Source organism: Struthio camelus, chromosome Z (assembly GCF_040807025.1).
Source record: "Struthio camelus isolate bStrCam1 chromosome Z, bStrCam1.hap1, whole genome shotgun sequence".
NCBI lineage: Eukaryota > Metazoa > Chordata > Aves > Struthioniformes > Struthionidae > Struthio > Struthio camelus.
In genome coordinates, this window is record NC_090982.1 from 8,179,574 (window position 1) to 8,203,735 (window position 24,162).

At 50.4% G+C, this 24,162-nt stretch overlaps 1 protein-coding gene across 1 annotated transcript; it reads left to right on the top strand.

Moving 5' to 3' along the window:
• Positions 1 to 2,575: 2,575 nt before the first annotated feature.
• LOC138064578 (SUN domain-containing protein 3-like) lies at positions 2,576 to 8,338 on the top strand. The gene is made up of 7 exons (XM_068927827.1): positions 2,576 to 2,978; positions 4,531 to 4,592; positions 5,792 to 5,876; positions 6,216 to 6,328; positions 6,881 to 7,048; positions 7,423 to 7,509; positions 8,102 to 8,338. Exons 1-7 carry the CDS (start codon positions 2,576 to 2,578, stop codon positions 8,219 to 8,221), a joined length of 1,038 nt encoding a protein of 345 aa, XP_068783928.1. The 3' UTR covers positions 8,222 to 8,338.
• The last annotated feature ends 15,824 nt before the right edge of the window (positions 8,339 to 24,162 follow it).

Below are 24,162 nucleotides of genomic sequence, written 5' to 3' on the forward strand. Positions count from 1 at the left end.
GAACAACTGGGTGGGTATACCCTCTAGTCTGACTGGAAATAGGGCTGAAATTTTGATTGCCCAATAGTGAACTAGAATCACCTGGAGACTGTATTATCTTTGCATGAAGGTGGGACTGTTGCGACCAGCAACTGCACATCCTCCTGCTCTTCTCCTGCACTTTTTCTATCACCACATTCCCTGCAACAATCATCCTTTTTCTCAATAGCCACATATATCACCAAGTCAGTTGTTAGTTTACATTTCCATCTAATATCAGGCTTTCTGTATAGAGTTATAAAAGCATCAACATAAGGCACTTGATCTCATTTTTCCCATTCAACACCATATAACAAAATAATAAAAACATCAACTGTAAAATACTGTTATAGTTTACTGATCCCATCTCTGGTCAGATCTCACCATCATCCAATTTATAACCACCTTTGATTACAGCATCTTTTCACCTCTTCTTTAGTTATCGGATTGCCTCCAAACTTATCCCAGTTTTTCCGAATACACTCCAAAGGACTACAGGGAGGGAGAGTCATGGATTGGCTTGATCCCATAATGTTACTTATACCTGTACCCGTTCCTACACCTGCGTGAACCTCGTCTGAGCTCAGCTCTGGCAACCCCCTGCTACCACACATTTACTCACAGGCACTTCGCGGGAATAAGGAACCAAAACCCACCTTGTGTCTGCGTTTGGCTCTGGCAGCCCCCTGCCGCCATGCATCTATGCACCAACACACTTCTTATTCCGCGGTAAAAGCCAAACGTAAAAAATTTAACACTTAGCAATCCAGGAGTTTGCCCCCTTTCACCTTTGTACAAATATCTCCTTGAGTGTTGCATCGTTGAGCCACTCACCCCCTCAACATAGGAGGAGACCCAAAGGACCCCCTGAACAACCAGTCATGGAGTCCTGTCTGATCTGTTCATTCTCCAACAGGGACGGCGACACGATTTGGCACCACCTGGGTCGCCAAAATGTTGTCCCAAAAGAAGGGTTCTTCCACCTGGTGTGCAATGAGCCAAAGACACACGCAGAGTCGAGATGTTTGGTTAGCTCATTTCTGCACAGGGATGGGTGCGAGGTGGTTAAGTCCACTAAGCTAGCACACCCTCATTACTGCACAGCTGACACTTTTTTATACAGTTCCAGTAATGCCTATCAGTATTTTACAACCGCATTAAGCCACCCTCCATCCCACTGGTTCCTGCCAGGTCTCGCCTTCCTTGAAGTCACAGTATCCTCTTTTCCTCCCACCAGGCTCTCTGGGGAAGAGCCTTTGCTTGGTAGGGGGCTTCCCTGCTCGGGGGTGGGTTTTTTTAAGTTAATTAGGATAGTTTTCCCTCGGTTCAGGTCTTTCTCTTTGGTTTTTCAGCTGTTTTTGCTCTCTCTGGGCTTATCTGCGTACTTCCTTCTCTGGCTGACTTAGGGGTGCCATCTTGCCCCTTTCTTCAAGGCCTTGTTTTGTTCACTACCTGTGAAAGCCCCAGCAATGCCCTCCTCTCCTTCCTGCATACCTCCCACAGCAAGACCGAGGGGAAAGCAGCGAGAAGCAACCCCCGGCAGAGACAGCCGACACCAGCCGGCGCTCTCCGGGCAGCCGAGCGCCTCCCCCCACCAAAACCACCAGCCAGCAGCCCCAGCCCCTCAGGGCTGTGGGGGCAGCGCCCGCCCCCAACCACCTCTCCCAGGCTTGAGCCGCCAATCAGGGAGCCGCTGCCGGCTGCGCCTGGCCAATCAGGGAGCAGCTAGTGGCATTCCCCTGTTCGAGGAGCCCCGCGAAGCTTCCAGAACCGTCACCAGGCATCGTCCCCCCTCCCTCTGGGGCTGCTGTCTGTGCTGGGCTTGGGGCGAGAGTGTGGGGGCACAGAGCGGCGCGGGGCAGGGACAAAGCCAGAGGGATGGGGTGGGGGGGTCGTGGTGTGGCGTGGGGGGAAGAGACTCAGGAGAGGAAGGGCTGTGGCTGTTGGTGGAGAAGGAGACGCCAGGGCAGGGTGCTCGGCGCCAGCCTGCCTGGTGGAGCTGTGCCGGGCGGGCAGGTGGTGCGGCGCTGGGCGTCCGGCGGTGCGGGCCGGTTCCCCGGCGGAGCTGCTGCCTCGCCGAGGCCCAGGGAGGTGGTGTGGGGCAGGGCAGGACGGTGCCTGAGCGAGACGGCGTTGAGCAAGGGCTCTGGCTCCTGCGGCAGCTCTGCCTGAGCCCTGGCTCTGGGGATGGTGGGCAGGGACGAGTTTTCACCAGTGAAAGAGGGACAACTTAGGGGCAGGCCCCTGGCAGGGTGGCAGGCCTGGCGCCCCGGGCAGCGTGTGGGGTGGGCCATGCTGGTGTGTTGCAGTGTGACATCACAGCACTCCTCGCACCACCTCACGGGCGGCGGTGAGGTCACAGCCGCCCACCCCTTATCAACCCCCGGGGACGCAGCCGCCCTCAGCCTGCTGGAGGGAGCTCGCCGTGCCCGCACGGCTCTTTGTCCTCAGCAGGCCGGCACCTTTTGGGGTTGGTTTGGGTCTTTTTTCCCCAATCCAACAAAAAGCGTGCATCTGGAAGGGAGGCAGTAAGCTGCACACTGGTTTCCTGCCAGCGATGAGGAGGAGACGGGCTCCCCAGCAGCGATATTACTGCCTGGAGTCACAGGCAGCCTCCGCCGAGCAGGACCCCCCGGGGGTGCTGGGGGCCCAGGTGGCCGGGGCCGTCCTCAGCATATCTGGCGAGGCGCCTTTGTGCAACAGCAACCACGCCAGGGTCAGGGGTGGTAAGCACCGCACCGCGGAGCCCCTCAGGACGAGCCCATCCCTCGACCTTGCCTCAGCTCTGCTGGTGCTTCATCCCGCGCAGAGGCTCCACATCTGCGGCAACGTGGCCCAGCTCACCCGGGCCTTATGCCCATGCCAGAACTACAAAACCGGGGTCAGAGGGAGGTTTTTAGAGCAATCACACCACAACGATGCAGTTCTCCATGAGTTCCATGTCGTTGTGGGCGACTGTGGTACCTGTGGGACATGCTACTGAAAATTGCCCAGCCAAGCTGTGGCGGCAGTGCCTGGAGGGGGCTCCTCGGCCTCGGCCCGACCCCCATTGCAGCCCTGCTCCGAGGCATGGCCACAGCGCTGCCCCTGCATGGCAAGGGAGCGTGTGGGGCTCGATACATCCCTCCCGTGGGGAGCTGAAACGCGCGGGGATGCTACACAAGGGACCTCGGCAGCCAGACCTCACTTTCCTCTTTTCCCAGGCATCATCTTCCACCTAACTTGCCACCTGGCCATGGTCATTCTCCTCCTGCTGAGATGTTTCAGAAAGTGCATCTCCACCATGTGAGTATCAACTCCCCCCCTCAACTCAAACACAGAAACACACACACACATGCGTGCAAAAGGTCTGTTTGATCTCAAGAGGAAACAGGCCTGCTTTTGTAGGGAAAGGGAAAGCAAGTGCACCGCAAAGACTAGCTGCTGCTTTCCCTTGGCACGTCTGCTGGCTTCCCCGGATGATTTTAACTCCTTTCCTGGGAGCGCTTGCTTCCAGGAAACTCTGCCTGCGGTGGTGAACGGTGCTGACAGACCCCGTGTTCCTGTTGGAGTCTGGTCTGTTGGCTTTCTGGCAGCAGCAGGCTTCCACAGTGGCTTCTTTTCAGCTTTGAGGTGGACGTGCCCTTGTGCCTGGCCTTGCCCAAAGCTTGGAAGTTTGCTGACGACAGGGCTCCCTCTTTTCTAGGCAAAGGATCCCCCTGAGGGAAAGCAGGTTCTGCAGACGCCTCCTGTGGTTGATCCCTGTTGCTCTTGGTGAGTCTTTGAGAGCAAAGAGCTGCCAGCCGTAGCCCAGAGCGTGTGTGTGCCAGATGCCAGTCTTCAGGAGGAGGGAGAGGCCGTGGAGTGCCAGTGGGGCACCTTACAGCTTGGCATTTCTGCGGTCCAGCAAGCTCCAGAGATGCTCTCTACTAGTGGGTCACAGCTGGCCTAAAAACTGCTAGACACGGTAGGGGCTGAGCAGGACTTTTTGGACAGAGGTCCCTGCTGCTTGTTTGCTTGCCTGTTTGGAAGCTCCTGTGGCCCAAGTGCTGCCGCAGTATGGCCAAACGGAAGTAAGAGCGGTGGTCTCCCAGCCATGCTGCTCCTGCCCCTGCACCAGACCATTTGCCGTGGGTGTGCTGTTGGAAGCAGAGAGAGGCCCAGGCTCTGAGAGGTGCACATGGCTTCTGGAGTAGAGGCCGGCTGCACTGGCTCTTCTCAGGGGGGCAGCACAGGGGGAGTGATGGAGAAGCAGCTCTGCTAACGCATGCGCCCTGGTTGTGGTGCTGGCTGGAGCAGTGAGGGGTCATGGGGAGGAGTTCAGGGGCATCAAGCCCTCCTGCAGAGGGCGGCTGGGCAGACCCCTCAGGGCCGGAGTAAGGGCCCCTGGCTGGAGCTGCACCCTCGCTCTGCAGCAGCTGCCTGCAAAAGCTGCAAAGCTGTCGCCACCCAGGTCTGGGAGGAAGCAACAGGCCTCTTGGGGTCATTGGAAATGCTAGTAACCCTGCTGTTTCTTGGTGCTGTGAATTCCAGTTGGTGTTTCCTGTGTGGTGTGGCTGCCAGCCTGGGCTCAGTGGGCAAAAGAAGTGCCACAGGTGAGTGTGCCGTTGTTGCGGGCCAGGCAGCTGCCACAAAGGCGAGTTGCTGGCGGTGACTGCAGAACTGCCCACATCCTGCAGCTGCCTGCAGAGCGAAGCTCTGCAAAGCTTCTCTTTCCCAAAGGGAAGCAGCAGGTGCTGTTGGCCCTTGGTCGAGAAGGCTCTCTGGGAAGCCCTGGCAGTTCTGCTAGTGGCTAGGCTAACGGGAAGCTCTTCCTTTTCAGGAGCTGCTAGCGTGGCTTGTACCAGACCTGAAGGTCAAACGGTGAGGCAGTTCCTGGCTGGGCAATGAGTTGATGGAGCAGTGTCAGCTGAGCATGTGCTAAGTGGCCTGGGGAGGCCTCCTGTCTTTTCCTTGCACCTGCCTGTTGCTAAAGCTGGAGGGTGAAGGGAAGCACTGCTACCGTGGGGACAGCAAAAGGGGCCCTGGCACAGGGACTCTTCTCCTCTCTGGGCTTGGGGGCTCCCGGCAGGGGCTGGGCAGCTCCCTCACATCTGCTTCTCGCTGCCTGCAGGGACTTGTTGAGTTTGCTGGGGGAACAAGCCAGGCAGATGGCCCTTCTGAAGGAGGAGGTGTCTCGCCTGAACGCAGAGCTCAGTAGCATGAAGGAGGTGATGCTGCATTTGGAGAAAGAAGGCGGGGATGAGCAGGGCGCGTGCTGGGAGGCTTCTTGGGGTCGCTGGTGGGGTGCTCTTGCTTGGTTCTGGACCCCACCCCCCCTTTTCCCAGGGCCTTGTTGGTTGAGCTTCTCTGCTGAAAAGCCCCTTCTCCCAGGCAGGCTTCAGGGGGCCCCTTCAGGGAGCAGGGGACTCCTGACATCCTTCTCTTGGTGTGACGGCGTCTCTGGGAGCTCTGGCCCGGCCCCTGGAGCAGTGCTGAGACACAGGGGCCCTGCCGGGAGCAGCGGGCGCTGGCAGGGCCTGAGCCCGTCTGCCGGCTGAGCTAGAGAGCGTGCAGGGTGGAGACAAAGGTGTGGGACCTGACCCATGTCCACACCGGGGCTGTGGAGAGAGAGGCTCTTCCCGAGTCCACACGTTCCTCGGCAGGGAGCACCGGGTCTTTCAGCTCTTTGGACAAGGCTTGTCTTGCCTTTGCTGACACAGGCTCTTCCCTGTGGTCTGTGCTTGGACTCAGTAGTCATGCTGAGCTGCCTGCTGACGCGGTCGTTTTCTGTGTTCACGTCTGCCCTTGCCAGGAAGTGCAGCAAATGACAGAGGCCATGCGTGACAGCACTGCAGAAGACTATGTGCAGATGCCTGACTGGGCCCTGCAAACCTCCGGTACGGACACAGGAAGCCAAGTCTGCTGCTGCTGTGCTTGGGCATAGCACTTCCAAAAGGAGGCAGCGCTGCAGACTCTGCTCAGCATCGCAGAGGCAGATGGAACGACGTCTGGGGGTCGAGGAGCAAAGGCTGTGGCCGAGGGGCTCTCTCAGACTCCCCCCGCGTCCCGCCTTCAGGCTCTTTGCTGCTGCCTCTGGCACCGCCCTAGGCGCTTCCTGTGCTGACCGAGAGCTCTCTTGCTCTGCACCAAAAGGGTTTTCCTCTGCACCAAAAGTGAATGGCTCGATTGCCCTTTGCTGTCTGCCGTGCAAGGCCTCAGCTCTGCCTCCCTTTCAGGTGCCACGATCGACCTGCCAAGAACATCCCGCAACTACGCGGGGGAAGACAATTGGCTCTGCCGGGCTATTTGGTTCCTGTGTCCTACAAACCCCCCCGAGACGATTCTGCAGGTATTGTAGCGCATGTCCTCGGTGCTGGTTTAGTTGCTGCCTGTGCAGCTGGGGAACAAGCCCGGGGGATGTGCCCTCTGGGCAACAGCATCGCTCAAGTCGCCGGCATTGGTTCCGGCTCCTCACCCCTGAAGGGCTGGCTTGCTACAAAGCAGCGCTTCCCCTCCAGAGCGGGACTCAACGGAGCTGAACGGAGTGGCCGCATTGTGCGCACAATCCCTGGTCACAGCCGGGGGAAGGAAGTCTCTCCCGGGAAGCCCACTTGCCCTCCTCGTCTCTGGCAGTCCCTTTGCAGATGTTTCTCCAGGGCCCTGAGTCCCGTGTGGGGAAGCAGCTGTTTCCGACCCCACATATCCTCCTTTGCTCCGTGATTTTGAGAGTCCCCTTTAGCAGGCAGGGAACAAGGCCCCACACCTCTCTCCTTTGCCTCCCGCGTTAATCCTTTGGGAGCAGAAATACAGCACCTAGACAAGCTGTGCTTCTGGTCACATGAGTAGTGGTGGTGCCCCTGTCGCTGCCTCACCTTGCGCTGCTGTTGCCTTCTGGTTTCAGCCGGACGTTACTCCTGGACGGTGCTGGTGTTTCCGAGGGTCTCAGGGGCAGGTAGTCATTAAGCTGCCTGCCCGAATCCGGCCCACTGCGATCACGGTGCAGCATATCTCCCAGGCAGTTTCTCCACCTGCCAGCATCAGCAGCTCCCCCAAAGAGATCGCTGTCTCTGTAAGTCTCGGTGGGGCACAGCTGGCTGGGACCTGGCTCGGGGGAAAAGCGAGGGCAGGCGCTCGCTTGTCATTGCACGTGTGCTGAAATCCGTGTGCTGGTCTCTGGTGAGCTCTGCAGTGCCCTGAGGGGCCACTGCAGGTGGTGTGGTGGGTCTGTGCCTCCTAAGCCTCCTTTGGTGCTTTTTGGGCAAGCATCAGAGGGAGGGCACCAGAGGAAAACTCAAGGAGGAGAGTGAGCCGCAGCCAGAACCTGTGCCAGGCTCCTGCTAGAGGTGCGGGCGAGGGCAGGCGCTCACCGGTCCTGAAGCGGTGCGTGCGTCTCCCCGTCCTCGGGTCGGGCCTGACCCGCTGCCCTTGTGCTTTGTCTTGGAGGGCCTGGACGAGGAAGGAGGAGACACTCTGCTGGGCTCCTTCACGTATGACGTTGAAAGAGAGGCCATTCAGAGCTTCCGGCTGAAGGTACCGTAGGTGGGCGCGGGCAACGCCAGGGAGGAAGGCGGGTGTGTCGGCAAGTCCATGGCAGAAGGAGCGTTCACAGGGGCTGCCTGCGGGGGCAGAGGGCCCAGAGGCACGGCCGAGGGAGACACGAGGGGCTTAGAGGGCTGAGCAGCATCTGGCTGTGGCAGCCAAAGCAGAGGGAGGGCAAGGCCTGGCCTGCAAGCACACGGGTCCCCAGAGCGGCCAGGCTGTGCCCGCCGCTTGCGGCAGAGCCGGCTGCGCCCGTGGCCACTGCACCCACAGGAAGCCTGTGCGCTGACCAGAAAGGTGGGCGTCTAGTGGCGAAAGCCGGCGGGCAGCCCCCCGGAGCCTCAGGTTTCCACAGCTGCTCTCACTCCCTTCCTGAGGCGCAGGACTTGCTTCCAGGTTGCAGGCGAGTCCTTTGCAACCCCAATGAAAGAAGGGGGGAGAGAGAGGGAAGCTGCCCTCCTTTGGGACGGACGGCATGTCTTCCTTAGCAGGAGCAGGGCTGGCACAGGGGCATCGGCTCATTCTTCCTGTTGTTCTTTATACCCCAGCAAGGCTGTTTCTTTTCCTCTTGTCTTCTTTGCAGAACGAGCTTCTCAAAGCCTTTCAGTATATACAAATTCTGGTACGGAGCAACTGGGGAAACCCCGAATACACTTGCATTTATCGAGTGCAGGTGCATGGAAAGATGGCAACGCAGAACTAATGCTGTTAGCTAGAAGACACAACGAAAGCTTTGGTTCGTTAAAAAAAGAAAAACCGCAACAAGACGTGGCTCTTCTGTTTGCTGTAGATGGATGTCTTTTCCTCGCTGCTCCCCAAACCTGCCACTTTCTGGCTTTCACACGCTGCCTGAGCTGTTCCTCGGCCTTTCCTCTTTCTCTCCACTCTCCAGATATTTTCCTAATAAAGCAAAAGCAGACAGCGCCCCTGTGGCCTTTCTTTCTCCTTAGTCCCTTGGCACTGGAGGCTCCCCCGCATCTCACTGCAGGAAGCAGCGGGAGCCTGGCACAGTTTGGGGCTAAGGACCACCACACCACTGACCCAGAGAGACCTGGCCACTCTGGGGAGAGAGCGCAGCCAACAGAGGCAGCGAACAGACACAGCAGTTTGCGCAGCAGTGTCTGGGCTCTGCCTGGGCCTTTTGTGGGCCTTGTTGGAAGTTGTGGAGACTTTCTGGGGACCCCCGAGGAACTAGACGGTGCTTGCTGCTAGCAGGAAGGGAGAGCTGGGCAAGGACTCCTGCAGGGGACCTTGACTTAACTTGACACGCCGCAGAGCACGTTCCCCAGTGGCTGCTGGAGGTGCTGCATCAGCTGTGTCTGAGGCTTCAACCCAGACAGACGCTCGGACAGCAGATGCAGCTCTGCAGGTGTCAGGCTGCAGGGAGTGCCTGGGGCCTCTCTGTGGGGCCTGGGCTGACAGGCAGCGCTCCTGCATGAGGTGTGCTGTGGTTGACCAGTTGCGTCACCAGATAAAGGAGTTACAGGAGGAGGTTAGTAGGCTGCGTAGCATCCGAGAGGATGAGCGGGAGATTGACAGGGCGTTCTCGGAGACTGTTCAGCTCCAGGAGTCCCCTGCCCCCACTGCAGTGGAGTTGTCAGAGGGCTCAGCAGCGAGTGTAAAGGTGCATCATAACACTGTTGAAGAGGGCTGGAAGCTGGTGACCTCTCGTAGAAGGAGAAAGGCTCTTGCTCCTCCTCAAGACTTACCCTTGAGCGCCCTCCAAGCTGAGGAGAGGCCGGGCATGGCTCCAAGGGAGGCAACTGGCCTGGCAGACCCTGTGCTGTGCAGGAACCCCCGGAAGAAGCGGCGAGTGATTGTTGTGGGTGACTGCCTGCTGCAGGGGACAGAGGCCCCTATCTGCCGACCTGACCTCTTGTCCAGAGAGGTTTGCTGCCTGCCAGGGGCTCGAATAAGAGATGTCCTGGAAAGACTGCCAAGGCTTGTCCACGCATCGGACTACTACCCTCTGCTGCTCTTCCATGTGGGTGCTAACGACACAAAAGGCAAACTGGAAACCATCCAACAGGACTTCAGAGCTCTGGGAATGGTGGTGAAGGGTCTGGGAGCCCAAGTTGTTTTCTCCTCAATCTTGCCTGTGAGGGGAAAGGATGGGAGGAGGAGTAGACGAGTTTTCCAAGTTAACAGCTGGCTGCGCCGCTGGTGTTGGCAACAGGGCTTTGGTTTCTATGACCATGGGACCCTGTTTGAAGATCAGCAGCTGATGGGGAGCGATGGGATCCACCTTACCAAGCGGGGCACGCGTGTCTTTGCCAACAGCTTGGCCAGCCTGGTAAGGAGGGCTTTAAACTAGGCAAGATGGGGGAAGGGGAGTGGTATAGTGGCAGGAGAGTCAGTAAAACACCGCTCAAGTCAGGATGCCTCCAGCGGGTGCATACAGCCAGGGGAGACAGCATGCAACATGGCTATGGAGGATCCTCTTGCACCTCTCCTGGCAGGCTTGCAGGTATACTGGCTCTCTGAAATGCCTGTATACCAATGCACGCAGCATGGGGAATAAACAGGAAGAGTTAGAGATCTGTGTGCGGTCGCAGGGCCATGATCTCACTGCAGTTCCAGAGACATGGTGGGATAGTTCACATGACTGGGATGCTGTCATGGTTGGCTATGTGCTTTTTAGGAAAGACAGGCCAGGAAGGCGAGGTGGTGGAGTTGCTCTTTATGTGAGGGAGCAACTAGAATGTAGGGAGCTCTGCCTCGGGGTGGATGAAGAGCAAGTTGAGAGCCTATGGGTAAGGATTAAAGGGCAGGGTAACATGGGTGACACTGTTGTGGGGGTCTACTACAGGCCACCTGACCAGGAGGAAGTCGTCGATGAGGCCTTCTACCGACAGCTGGAAGTAGCCTCACGATCACAGGCCCTGCTTCTCATGGGAGACTTCAACCACCCTGACATCTGTTGGCAAGACAGCACAGCTAGGCACAAACAGTCAAAGAGGGTCCTGCAGAGGACTGATGATAATTTCTTGACTCAGGTGGTGGGGACGCCAACGAGGAGAGGTGCAATGCCAGACCTTGTCCTAACAAACAAAGAAGGTCTAGTTGGAGATGGGAAGGTTGGGGGCAGCCTTGGCTGCAGCAACCATGAGAGGGTGGAGTTGAGGATCCTACGAGGAGGGAGCAGGGCAATGAGTAGGATTGTAACGCTGGACTTCAGGAGAGCTAACTTTGGTCTCTTCAGGGACCTACTTAGGGGAATCTCCTGGGGTAGGGCCCTAGAAGGAAGAGGGGTCCAAGAAAGCTGGTTAATATTCAAGCATCCCTTCCTCCAGGCTCAAGAGCAGTGCATCCCTCTGAGGAAGAAGTCGAGCAAAGCGGGCAGGAGACCTGCGTGGATGAGCAAGGAACTGCTGGCAAAACTCCAGCAGAAGAAGGAAGCCTACAGAATGTGGGAAAGGGGACAGGCCACTTGGGAGGAATACAGGGACGTTGTCAGAGTGTGCAGGGATGCGAGGAGGAAGGCTAAGGCCCAGTTGGAATTCAATCTGGCAAGGGATGTCAAGGACAACAAGAAGGGCTTCTTCAAATACATCCAGAGCAAAAGGAAGACTAGGGAAAACGTGGGCCCGCTGCTGAATGGGGCGGGTGCCCTGGTGACGAAGGATACAGAGAAGGCAGAGTTATTGAATGCTGCCTTTGCTTCCGTCTTCACTGCTAAGGCCAGTCCTCAGGAATTCCAGACCCTGGGGACAAGAGAGGAAGGCTGGAGAAAGGAAGACTCTCCCTTGGTGGAGGAGGATCAGGTTAGAGATCTTTTGTCCAAACTTGACATCCATAAATCCATGGGCCCCGATGGGATGCACCCACGAGTGCTGAGGGAGCTGGCGGATGTTATCGCTAGGCCACTCTCCATCCTCTTGGAAAGGTCCTGGAGATCAGGAGAGGTGCCTGAGGACTGGCAGAAAGCCAATGTCACCCCAGTCTTCTGAAAGGCTGAGAAGGAGGAGCCAGGAAACTACAGGCCTCTCAGCCTCACCTCCATCCCGGGAAAGGTGATGGAACAGCTCCTCCTGGAGGTCATCACTAAGTATCTGGAGGACAAGAAGGTGCTCAGGAGTAGTCAGCCTGGATTCACCCAAGGGAAATCATGCTTGACCAACCTGATAGCCTTCTATGACGGAATGACTGGCTGGGTAGATGAGGGGAGAGCAGTGGAGGTTGTCTCCCTGGACTTCAGCAAGGCTTTTGACACTGTCTCCCAGCACATCCTCCTAGGTAAGCTCAGGAAGTGTGGGTTGGATGAGTGGACGGCGAGGTGGATTGAGAACTGGCTGGATGGCCGAGCTCAGAGGGTTGTGGTGAATGGCGCAGAGTCTTTTTGGAGGCCTGTGGCTAGTGGTGTCCCCCAGGGGTCAGTCCTGGCTCCAGTCTTGTTCAATGTATTCCTCAATGACCTGGAGGAAGGGACAGAGTGCACCCTCAGCAAGTTTGCTGATGATACGAAACTGGGGGGAGAGGCTAATGGACTGTGGTGCCATTCAGAGGGACCTGGACAGGCTGGAGAGGTGGGCGGAGAGGAACCTCATGAAGGTCAACAAAGGCCTAGGTGCAAGGTCCTGCACCTAGGCAGGAATAATCCCATGCAGCAGTACAGGCTGTGGGGTTGACCTGCTGGAAAGTAGCTCTGCAGAGAAGGACCTGGGAGTGCTGGTGGACAACAAGTTAAACATGAGCCAGCAGTGTGCCCTTGTGGCCAAGAAGGCCAATGGTATGCTGGGGTGCATGAGGCAGAGTGTTGCCAGCAGGTGGAGGGAGGTGATCCTGCCCCTCTCCTCAGCCCTGCTGAGGCCTCACCTGGAGTACTGTGTCCAGTTGTGGGCTCCGCAGTACAAGAGAGACATGGCACGACTGCAGAGAGTCCAGCGGAGGGCTACCAAGATGATTAGAGGGCTGGAGCACCTCTCCTATGAAGAAAGACTGCAAGAGCTGGGCCTGTTCAGCCTGGAGAAGAGAAGATTGAGAGGAGATCTCATCAATGTGTACAAGTATCTGAAGGGGGAGTGTCAAGAGGATGAGGCCAGTCTCTTCTCCGTGGTGCCCAGCAACAGGACAAGAGGCAATGGGCAGAAACTGAACCACAGGAAGTTCCATCTGAACCTGAGGGAAAACTTGTTGACTGTGAGGGTGACAGAGCAGTGGCACAGTTTGCCCAGAGAGGCAGTGCAGTCTCCTTTGCTGGAGATATTCAAAACCCGTCTGGATGTGAACCTGGGCTATGTGTTCTAGGTGACCCTGCTTGAGCAAGGGGATTGGACTAGATGATCTCCAGAGGTCCCTTCCAACCTAAACGATTCTGTGATTCTGTGACCCCTTCCTTTCCCACTGCGCCCTGACTCTGCAGAAACAACGGACGGCAAAGGACATTGGCACTGCCGTGTCAAGTGCTCCAGAGCACTTGTTAGCTACCCACGGTCACTGGAACGTGACAGTCCCTGGTTCCCAAGGAGAACAGAGACAATGGGAGATGTCTGCCATTATCTCCCTCTGCTTTTCCACAGCTCTTCTCTAAGGGGACTGCGATGGTGACGCTTCACATCCAACAGCCTGGGAGCATCTAAGCGGAAACAAACGGGTACAGCTCTCTTCAGAAGATGTTAGATACGCTTAGTGCATCTGTTTCATGGGATTTGCTCCCACCTGAGAGAAACAACAGAGGAGGAAGCCACCCAGGAATGGCAACCCCTTTGCGTCTTCTTCATTGAAAGCTTATGAACACAATGGAGATGTTTTAACCCGTATGCATCTAAAGCGATAGTGTGTAAACTCTACTTGGGCCAACTGCTTAAAAAGCAGTGTGTCAACCAAATGCCTCCACACCCGGCACAGATCACTTGTCCCATCAAAAAAAAAAAAAAGTGAAATAAAGCAAAACTTACAGCAAGGGGAACTCCCACCACTTGTGAAATGGCCTTGGGAGACACCCTGAAATTTGATGGGAGACATAAATGGAGCCAGTCGGCTAACTCAAGGTTGCAAGAAATCTGTAGGAAAGAAGTTGATGCTGCACCAGTGAAATCCTGCTACTTCAATTTGTCCATGCGCGTAGGGTGTCAAGCCAATTACAAGATCGCATCTTGTGACTTGATGGCAGACCAGCAGGCTGGCAGCAGAGCTGTTGTGCCAATGACCACACACACGCCACCCTGCCTCAAGTTCAAGTTTGTCCATGAATGACGCCCAGCAACTGAGCTCACGAAAACATCTTTGTTGGTCTCGTCCCCTCAGAGCAATAGAGCTGAGCAATTATCCTCACAGTTTTCCTAGCTGACCTCCGAGCAGTCACCTCCAAATGCTGAGTCAATTAATTTACAAGGCCATGTGACAGAGGACATCGCTCAGTTACCTGGAAGTGCTGAGCAAGGAACCGCCAGAAAAGTCTTTCTGTAGAACACCAGAACAGCAGGAATGAGGAGGCCATGCATGGTTTTCTTCCATGACAGACACCACACAAGTTAGAGCCACCATCCTTTAAATCCTGACAATGACCAGGAAATGAGAACTGATGACTGGGGAGCTCTTGGAGCTTTTACTGCCAGTGTCAAGTGATTCTTGACATTGACATGGAAAACTTGCATGGCTTATTCCTCTGCTTGCAGGAGGAAAGCTTCGCATTGTCTCCTTCAGATGAGCTTGAGTTCTGTCTAGCTGCATTTCACACTCCACTGCTGTCTTTCTTCTTCCCTCAGGAAGATCCGAAACATCAGCCAAGAACCCACACTTTCAGCAAATAATGACTGGTGTCAAAGTTGATGAGAAATGGCACTGTCCTGGCAAGTTCTTCTTTCTCCTTTGAGATATGATGTAAAACATACGGATGGGATTTTCCTTTTTTTGCTTCTCACATGGCTATTATAATATTTCCTATAGTTAGAGACTTTCTTGGCACCTTGGCCTCATCTTTCACTGACTGAGTTCCTTCCGGCTTGCTTCGCACTGTGCTCCATCTCAGTGCAGAAGATAATGTGGTAACATTGCACCTTCTGAGGTCGGAAGCAAGAAGGACTGCACCCAGAATGAAGGATGTATACCTCCTTTCTGCTGGGAGTCTGCCACTGAGAAGAAATGTACCCCCTGAAACCTTCTCCTGGTCACTCCACCGTGGGAATAAGAAACAAGCCCCTGAATTCTTGCCCTTCACTTCATTATAAACAAGCAAGTCAGAACTTGGATGCTTGCTGCCTCAACATGTTAGTGCATCCTGTTGACAGAATAAATTCTATTCTTACTTGAGACCTGGCAAGCTGTTTGGGAACCAGTGGAATGCAAGGAAGAAGGAAAAGACCTCTGTTGTTTCAATACCATGAGTTTATCTAGCATTATCTTACTAGCAACAAAGGGAGAGGGGTTCTGCCTGTGCACATCCCTTTTAAGCAGCAGTGTGCAGTTTATTTTAAGAAGGTTAAGATGGCCACGGCACTGCCCCTGTGCGGGCAGGGAGTGTGTGGGGCTCGATACATCCCTCCCGCGGGGAGCTGAAACGCGCGGGGATGCTACACAAGGGACCTCGGCAGCCAAACCTCACTTTCCTCTTTTCCCAGGCATCATCTTCCACCTAACTTGCCACCTGGCCATGGTCATTCTCCTCCTGCTGAGATGTTTCAGAAAGTGCATCTCCACCATGTGAGTATCAACTCCCCCCCTCAACTCAAACACAGAAACACACACACACATGCGTGCAAAAGGTCTGTTTGATCTCAAGAGGAAACAGGCCTGCTTTTGTAGGGAAAGGGAAAGCAAGTGCACCGCAAAGACTAGCTGCTGCTTTCCCTTGGCACGTCTGCTGGCTTCCCCGGATGATTTTAACTCCTTTCCTGGGAGCGCTTGCTTCCAGGAAACTCTGCCTGCGGTGGTGAACGGTGCTGACAGACCCCGTGTTCCTGTTGGAGTCTGGTCTGTTGGCTTTCTGGCAGCAGCAGGCTTCCACAGTGGCTTCTTTTCAGCTTTGAGGTGGACGTGCCCTTGTGCCTGGCGTTGCCCAAAGCTTGGAAGTTTGCTGACGACAGGGCTCCCTCTTTTCTAGGCAAAGGATCCCCCTGAGGGAAAGCAGGTTCTGCAGACGCCTCCTGTGGTTGATCCCTAAAAGAGGATGTATTTCTTAAATCAGGTTTGCAAAAGCCATGCTCCAAGAATGGTAAGCCTGTTTGTTCTTTTACACACTCTTGTATTTGACGCTGGTGACATCTTCTGGTGAGTTATGTGAACTCAAGTTAAACAGTTCCTGTAGCTTTTGCTCTGCTTTTTCTGAAACTGCATGCTTATTCCTGACTGATGGACATCTGTATTTGATCAAATGTGTGGCTTCACACTGGTGAGATACTATGGATTTTAACAAAATTAAACTGAGATAAAATTGGCTTGGGACTTCTAGCTGGAGAGTACTAATAAATAGCTAATAGCTTAATAAAGCTGCCAGATAAAAGGTAAAGTATAGTCAGCTCTAGTAGGCTGCCCAGGATGTGTCAGGATGGGGTGTGAGCAGCTCCCAGGATGGAGCCTCCACAACTTCTCCGGGCAGCCTGCTTTAAGATTTTACCATGCTCATGGTGAAAAAAAAAATAAGATATTCTTGTTTTTTTCCAAAAACTTCTGGAAAAAACTTTTGGAGGCTTTTGGACCAAGGCTTCTGCCATTTCCCATCAGCTCCTGGTTACCAGGGGATGCCCTGCTTGCTGTCAACCTTGAAACCTACCAGAAAAGGGGATTCGAGGCCAGAAACAGCTAATGAACTTCAGTTAGCCTGGGAGCTTGCTGAAAACCTCACATGGTACATGCCAGAACATGCAAAATATCTGAGGAAAGTGGGAGAAGAAAGGCAGTGTGCCTGAAGAAAAGCAGGTCTCCACCACACTGCTGTAGTGGAGGTGCAGGGCGTGAGGGGCATTTTGGGTGGAAGGTCAGAGATTTCTTACCGTGGTATGGAAAGGCAGAGGATCTACATTGTGTTGAGGTCAGTGAGGGCACAGCTATGTGCAACATGACTGTGTTTTCCCAAAAGCAGGTCTGGAACACCTATGGACTCTGTATCGGGTCTGTCCTACAGAGGTCACTGCAAACCCACCTCTGAGGCAGTAGCAACGCTGTTTCTGTTTCGCAGTAGCCTTACACTAGCACTGAAGGCAGGCTAACTGCTCTTTGTCTGTAAACTGCTTTCATACCTCATGTCTGTTTGCACAGTGACAAATGAAAAGGTTATATATCCTTCACAAACAGACTCCATGTCACTGTGAGAGTAAGTCATTGGCAAACATGGAGTTTTGATGTAGCTTCTCTAAGCAGTGGAAAAAAGTATTTTAGGAGTCCAAGTTATTCTACTTTTTATATGTTGATCCTGAACTCACACAAGAATAGAATAAAACTCACACAACCTCCAATTCAGGATTTTCTTCTACCTTAAGCTGATTTGCAGTTTCACAGACACCCTTGATACTGTTTCTGTGCAACTGGCAAGAGGTTTTTATTATTGTGGCAAGTGATTTTTATTGTTTGGTGATCATTAAAAGTGGTGAAATAAAGTTTTTAAGGTTTTAAAAAATGCTAAGATTACTTTTGCAAACTTAATTTCAGTATTGAGATTGAATTTAAGATTGCATTGTAGCAAACAGGTCTGTGGAATGTTAGCCCTCACTTAACAGGAAAATATGGCATATAAATAAATCCATTTCAGATTAATGCTTCAGTGTTTGTCTGCAGTGTTGGAGCACAACAGGTGAAGGCAGATATGGTTCTTCTTTTCTCATGGCAATATGTCAGGAACAGTATTTCTAAATCACTGAAATAAGCCGCAGAAAAAAAGCCTGGTTCATATCCCAGGCTGCATCCTACATTAGTGTCTTTTAAAGTTGTAGTGTAGGAGAAAATGAAGGCTCAGGGACAAATTGGGGCCTCATGGTGTTTAATTTTGCACCTTCTTGATTCATGATCTGCCAGTGCTGATGCTGTGGCTCCCCTGTTCTACAGTGCTCTGCAGCCAGTGCTTGGAGAGGATGCAGGCACCCTGTTTTTCTATGCAAGGGCCTTAGTGTTTTCAGAGGCCTACTAACTAATATCAGAAAATATGTAGCCATCCCCTTACATGGTGATCACCTAGAGGTGTTTTTTTTTTTTTTTTGAATCTGTCACTCTAGAACTGCCAGGAACCTCAATAAGGAATGAAATTTAGGCTTTCTGAGGCATAATGCAAAATGGTGCCATGAGGCTAATAAAATCCCCTGGCCGTTTGTTTGGTTTTGGGTATGGAAACAAATTAACGTTTAATGAAATGCAGAATCTTGAGGAAAAAAATATATTTGCCTAGAGCCACTTCATAATAGCAAAAGGTCACTCCAGAGGGTGTATCATGCTTGAATATTAGCCAAAAATAAATCCATTGATTTTGTGCGTGCTATTTGAGCTATCAAGCTCTTCCATTATCCATGCAGTAACAGGTGAATAGGAAGAAGCAGATTAATGTTAGAATGGATCTATTTTACAACACGTGCTCTATCTTGAGCTGAAAAATCAGAGGAACCTAAGAAATCACTTAGTGATCTCATTATGCTATGTAACAGAAATGGTCTTGGAGTATTAATTAAAGTATAGCAATTGGAGATAGAGTTGGCTGTTTTTTTCCAAGTAGTTTATGTTATATATTTATTAGTGTAATCTCTAATTTTAAGAAGAATCCCCCTTGAACTTTTAGAGTCAGCCAGCTTCCAAAGTAGCTCATCTGAAGCAGAGAAAGAGGAAAACACCATTTTATTCTGTTAAGCCCTGAGCTGGTACAGTCTTTGCAGGTACAGTTTTTCAGGATTTCAAGTGAGAACTGAGAAAAAAAAATTGATGTCAAGCTCTTAGTGAATCAGGCTTATATCAGGAAGGATCAAGGGAGTCTCTAAGATGATGGTGGAGCAGGCAACTCCTTTCTATCCCAACCTCTCATCTCTTTTTTATTTATTCCAGGTTTATTTGTTTTAGGAAATCAACCATAACGTTTTCACGGGACAGCAATGAAAAACTAGCACAGAGCATCTCTTCCTAGCCACGGTGCCTCACTGTCATGTTGGGACGTCCTCTTCTTACCTCGCTTCGTACCCACTGATACTGGTGCCTGCAGCTGGGTCTGAACTGGGGCACATATATTTTGCCAAGCCAGGAACCAAGCACAACGTCCATATGCTACCCCTGGCAAAGGAGGGGAGGCTGCCTTAGAGGCATGTAGGAGGTTTTCCTCTCATAACTGCTGTAACATGGAGCCCAGTAGCACCTATGAAGGTGCTCATGGCAAGAGAAAAAGTTAAGGAGCATCTGCTTGAGAGCTCTGCTTTTGCTGTGGGCCAGCATACAAACCTATATACTCGGAAAAATCATACCTTGAAGAAAACTCTTCAGTTCACCTATATGTTCTAGTAAAGGATGCATCTCTGGCAAAGGTGCATCTCTTCTGCTGTTTTCCTTCTTTTCTAGCATTGCTGCATCACAAGGCACAGAAAATTACAGCCCCAATCCAGCTAAACATTTAACACTTGCCTAAATTTAAGTTTTATAAAATATTTCTGTTGAAAGCTAAACTGTCATAGTCATTTCCACAGGCCTCAAAAATATATTTCCCTGTTATAGTAACATATTAAGCTATAAAACAGATGAAGAGAAAATCCCCCTCCCCACCAAAAAAAAAGAGCAATAGAGCAAGGCAACAGAAATATCTGTAAGTATTGCCAGTTATTACTGACATGCGATATTATTTTGTTTCCATGGGTATAGGCTTGCATCAGATATTGGTATGGCTATTTCTGATTGGGTTCTTGTATATATATGTGTATATATATACTCTGTCTCTGTAGTCTGTGATATGATACCTCATTTTGGAAAAAATTAGCTCATGCTGATGCTCTTGGATGCAAATAGGGTAGCATTTCTGGTCTTTGGTAAGTGCAGTATTTTTTTAAAAAAGTGCAACACTGAACAATTTTTAAAGATTATTTATTTTTAATTTTCCTGTTCCCTGTGGTCAAGTGTTTCCAGAATAAATTATGCATCTCTAGGCTGTGCAAAAATATGTGTTGTCAGAGCTGGCGCTGAAAAGAACCACTTTAGCATCCATATTTTGCATCTGGCCCCACAACAACAGGTAGTCTGGAGGAAACTGCACAAGAAATACCTTTACAGGACTTTCTGAAAGTCAGGATTGTCTGTTCATTACAGGTATAATTGGAGACAGAGAAAAGAAAATGTAGGCCATTCTATAAAATCATCAAAGTACTTTTCTGGAGGGCTTTGGAAGATATTTCCCAAAGCTCAAGTTTGAAGAACTTATCACTGTAGTGCCCATGATGTAGAATAATTTTGGTGCTTTTCCAAGTAAGCTCCATCCTGAAATTATGAATGCCAGAGGTTCCTGTAGAAATGCAAGCTCCTCCAGGCACAGAGCACAGCAAATGAGTTACTTATTCTTTAAGGAATTCCTATGGACTAGTAGATTTTAAAAGGGAGCTTTAAGCGTGCTTAAGAGAATAAATTAAATACAGAAAAAACAGCATAAGAGAAGGATGAGAATATGCTTTTAGCAATGCAGAGAAGATGGATGGAAATGTACCAGTTGTGCTTACGGATTTGTACCATCAGGCTCATTGAAGTTTGTGAAATGCAAGGGCATATCAGAGAGCAGACTCTGGTGTAGTATAAGAAGAAATAGCAAGTTAAAAGCAAGCAGAAAGCATGTGAAAGCTGAAGTGGCTAAGAAAAGTTTTCATGATCCTAGCATGAGCCTTTGGTTTGAGGCTGCTGCCTGGAAGTCATGGAATGTACATTGCACCACGGCCTTTCAGGCTCATGTCCTAAACGTAGGAGGAGGGCCCTGAAATTAAGACAGTGGAGTCTGATCTGTGACATTTGCTCTAACACAAATGTGCTGAACCACAGTCAAACTGTAGTCCTTTTGGACTGGAAAAAACACAGAGCTCTTGAGGTATGGGTTTCTAAAGTTTAGTACTTTTATTAGTGTTGAAAATATCATGGAAGAAGTTTTTCTTATTTCAGTGAATTTTACCAGAAACCATTTTCCAGCAATCTGTACTGCAGAATACTATAGAATTAAATTAAAAACATGCTGAATTGACTAGTTTAGCATTAAATAAGCCATAAAATTCCAAAATATGTATATGTATTTCTGCAGTTTTGGTCACTCATGAGACACATCATATCCCTAGCAAGAGTGGAGCAAATGACCTGTTTTTTCAGGTTCCCTCTTTTAACAAGAACAAAAGTAGCAAAACAGGGAATTAGCAATACCTATATGTTGTTGAAGCAATTCACGCTTATTGCAGCTCTGTGTAGAGATCTTAGAATACAAAACTGAAACGGAATTGAGCTAAAGACTGTAGTTCTTGATCACCATAGTTATTTTTGTATCTATTTAACCAATGGATAAAAAGAGAAACAAAGAGCCTTTTAGTGTTATTTTACTCAAAATCAAGGTAAGACTTGGGGTCTGAGTTTCTAACCCACTACATCCCTATACTTTAAGATTCTTATATTCAAAGAAGTAATTAAACGTGGAGCCATGGTTATACAGTTATGAGAAAAGGACTGGGAAAATGAATGCGTACTGACATGAGAATGAAGTCAAGATAAAGATTCTGTTTTGACAGTTGGCTAGCATGCAGAGATCTTCCTAATTTCTAATATGTATCTAAACACAAATTTCTAAGAGGAGTTTGTGACTAGCCCTATATCCTGGACCTTGATTTAACCTCTATAAAGACTGTAGGAGTTTCTACCTTGACCACAGGTAGGGGAATGCTCTTCTAGGAAGTATATGCAGTTGTGCAGTTGTGCAAAAGCAGAGGACATATCAGAGAACCAAGTTCTGACAGTGAAATACAGAATCCTAGGAAAAGGTTGGATGTTTAGTTTGTAAGAATTAATTGTCTACGGAATCGAATGAAGAAGACTAGTATCAAATTATTGGTTAATACGTGTATTGTGTTTAAATTGTAGGTATTCCCATGATGGACACATAATAAACAAAATGAGGAAGGGTAATTTTCTTGAAGACATGGCAGAAAGAACAAAGTTATTTGTATTAATATTGTTTGGACAAATCCCAGAAGGGATATTTATAATGAGGCCAAGCCTACACCCCCTGCCCCAAACCACCACAAAATGCTTATTTGACAACTTATTTCACGAGGGCTTTTAAAAGTTTCATCTTCCAGCTTGGATGATAAAGCCTCCGTAACTGCAGAGACCTATGTGGTGCATGCATCGTCTTATCCCATACCTCCCAGTCACATTCAAACATAGGAAAGGTGGCCAGTCATCCAAAATTGGCTTACAGAAGTGACAGCCCTCTCTTGTTCTCCTTTCCACAGCTTGGGACAAAACCAGTGCTGCGGTAGGCCCTGTCAAACTGGACACATCTTGGACACACAACAGACAAGACGTCAGATCAACTATGCCACGCTTTCTCCTGTGGTCAGCCCCTATGCGTTCACAGGATTTGAGGTGGTGACAGGAGTCAACTGCAATCACCAGGCCTCCTCCCAGGGAGGACATAGAATGTGAAAAAAATGGTATTTATAAGACACATAACTAACCAATCCATGAAGTTACCACTGCTGCACAAGTAATAGTGCCACAAGAAGCCTGTTATCTGGAAAGAGGCAACAGATCTCTCCATGAGTAGCCATGCACGGGGCTGTTGCAAGGTTGGGACTAATCATTCAACATCTATCTGGTTAAGGACCTACCTATTAATGTACTTTCCATCAGTATTTTCTGAGCTGTATTAGCCCCTTGGGCAGAAATGCTAAGGTACTCTAGCAATGAAAGTTAAGAAAATACACGTGTATCTATTTTGGGGTATGAAAACTAAATCACTATTAAAAATCTGTGCTGAAGTGCAGAAGCAGAGAAACGAGTAGAATAAAAATTGCAGTAGTATGGGCATGCCACAGAAGTGATTAGTAACAGGCTTACTCTCACAAACGAGAAAAGTGAGTTTCAACACAGCACTTATCATCCATTCAATCTCAGATTGCTGGGACCTACAAAAGAAATCATTATTAGTATCAGATGATCTTACTGTAAGACAAATAGTCATTCTACTTTATCACAGCATTTTCTTCTAAGGTTTCTGGCTGGGCTGTGGGAAATTTCTTTCTTTGCTTCTTACTTCACCTCTAGTTAATGTCCTACCTGGAATCTTCCTAGCAGTGTCAATCATCAGTAGACAGTAGAGAAAGGAATCGATGCCATGCCAGCTCTTGAGAATGAAATCTTGAATACTCTGGAAATTAGGCATGTGTGGTTTCTATGAATTGAGTGCACATTTCTTCACATTGAATGCAGTTCTGCTTCACATTCGGTTGAGATATGGACACTGAGGAGCCACAGTGAGTTTGGTCCTTCTGTTCGCTTTCGTTCCTATTTGGTGGTGCCCCGGTGTTCACACTTTGTGACATAAAGCCTAGTGCATTAAATGCCAAGAGAAAAGTGTTAGCTAACTGTGTTAGCTACCTGACAAACAAAACTGCTACTGCTAGTCTCCTTGATGAAGTCTTTTTGGGAGTTGGAGAAGTTGTTCTAATGGCGGTTCTCATTTCCAGTGTCTTTAAGTTCATTCTAAGAATGCAGAATTTCCTTGAAATTCATTTCCATCTGAAAATTTTAATTTCTGACCTTAAAAGATTACATGGAGGTTCCACACACTGTATAAGAATACAAAGTGGTTGCATTCCTCTGAAATAATTCTGCCCATGTGTTCCTATCATATATAATTGATCTACATTTTAGTTACATGAATCCTGTTTACAAGCACAACTATTCTCTGTACAAGAATATTGAAGAATCAGGCTCGTAATCTGTAAAACTCTGTTCCTTTGAGAAGGTAAGCAGAATGCAAATATTTTCAATACTTATTCCACGGGCAGCTTTCTCTCCACCTTGCTGCTTATACCGATTTAAAAACATGAGTGGAAAGGTCTTTAAATTGTTCACAGAATCACACAATCACAGAATGGCCACGGTTGGAAGGGACCTCTGGAGATCATCTAGTCCAACCTCCCTGCTCAAGCACAGTCACCTAGAGCACATTGCACAGGATCGCATCCGGGCGGGTTTTGAATATCTCCAGCAAAAGGAGACTCCACTACCTCTCTGGGCAACCTGTGCCAGCGTCACCCTCACAGTGAACAAGTTTTCCCTCATGTTCAGACGGAACTTGCTGTGTTTCAGTCTGTGCCCGTTGCCTCTTGTCCTGTCGCTGGGCACCACAGACAAGAGTCTGGCCCCATCCTCTGGACACCCTCCCTTCAGATACTTGGACACGTTGGTCAGACCGCCTCTCAGTCTTCCCTTCTCCAGGCTAAACAGGCCCAGCTCTCTCATTCTTCACATCCCAGTGCAGGAATCTACTTGTTGAGTTGCTGGTAGCCTGGAGAGGAGCTGGTTTGTTATGAGGCCCTCCAGAAGCTACCAGGAGCTTTAGAAACCTTAGAGATGTGCTCTGCACAGTGTTGGTGAACTGCAAAAGGAAGAAGGAAAATAGTGACTTCTCTTGTGTAACAAGTAAAACCCATTACAAAGGTATTGTTTATGAAATCGGGGTAAAAATGGGAATTAGATTTGCACAGAAAACAAAGCTCT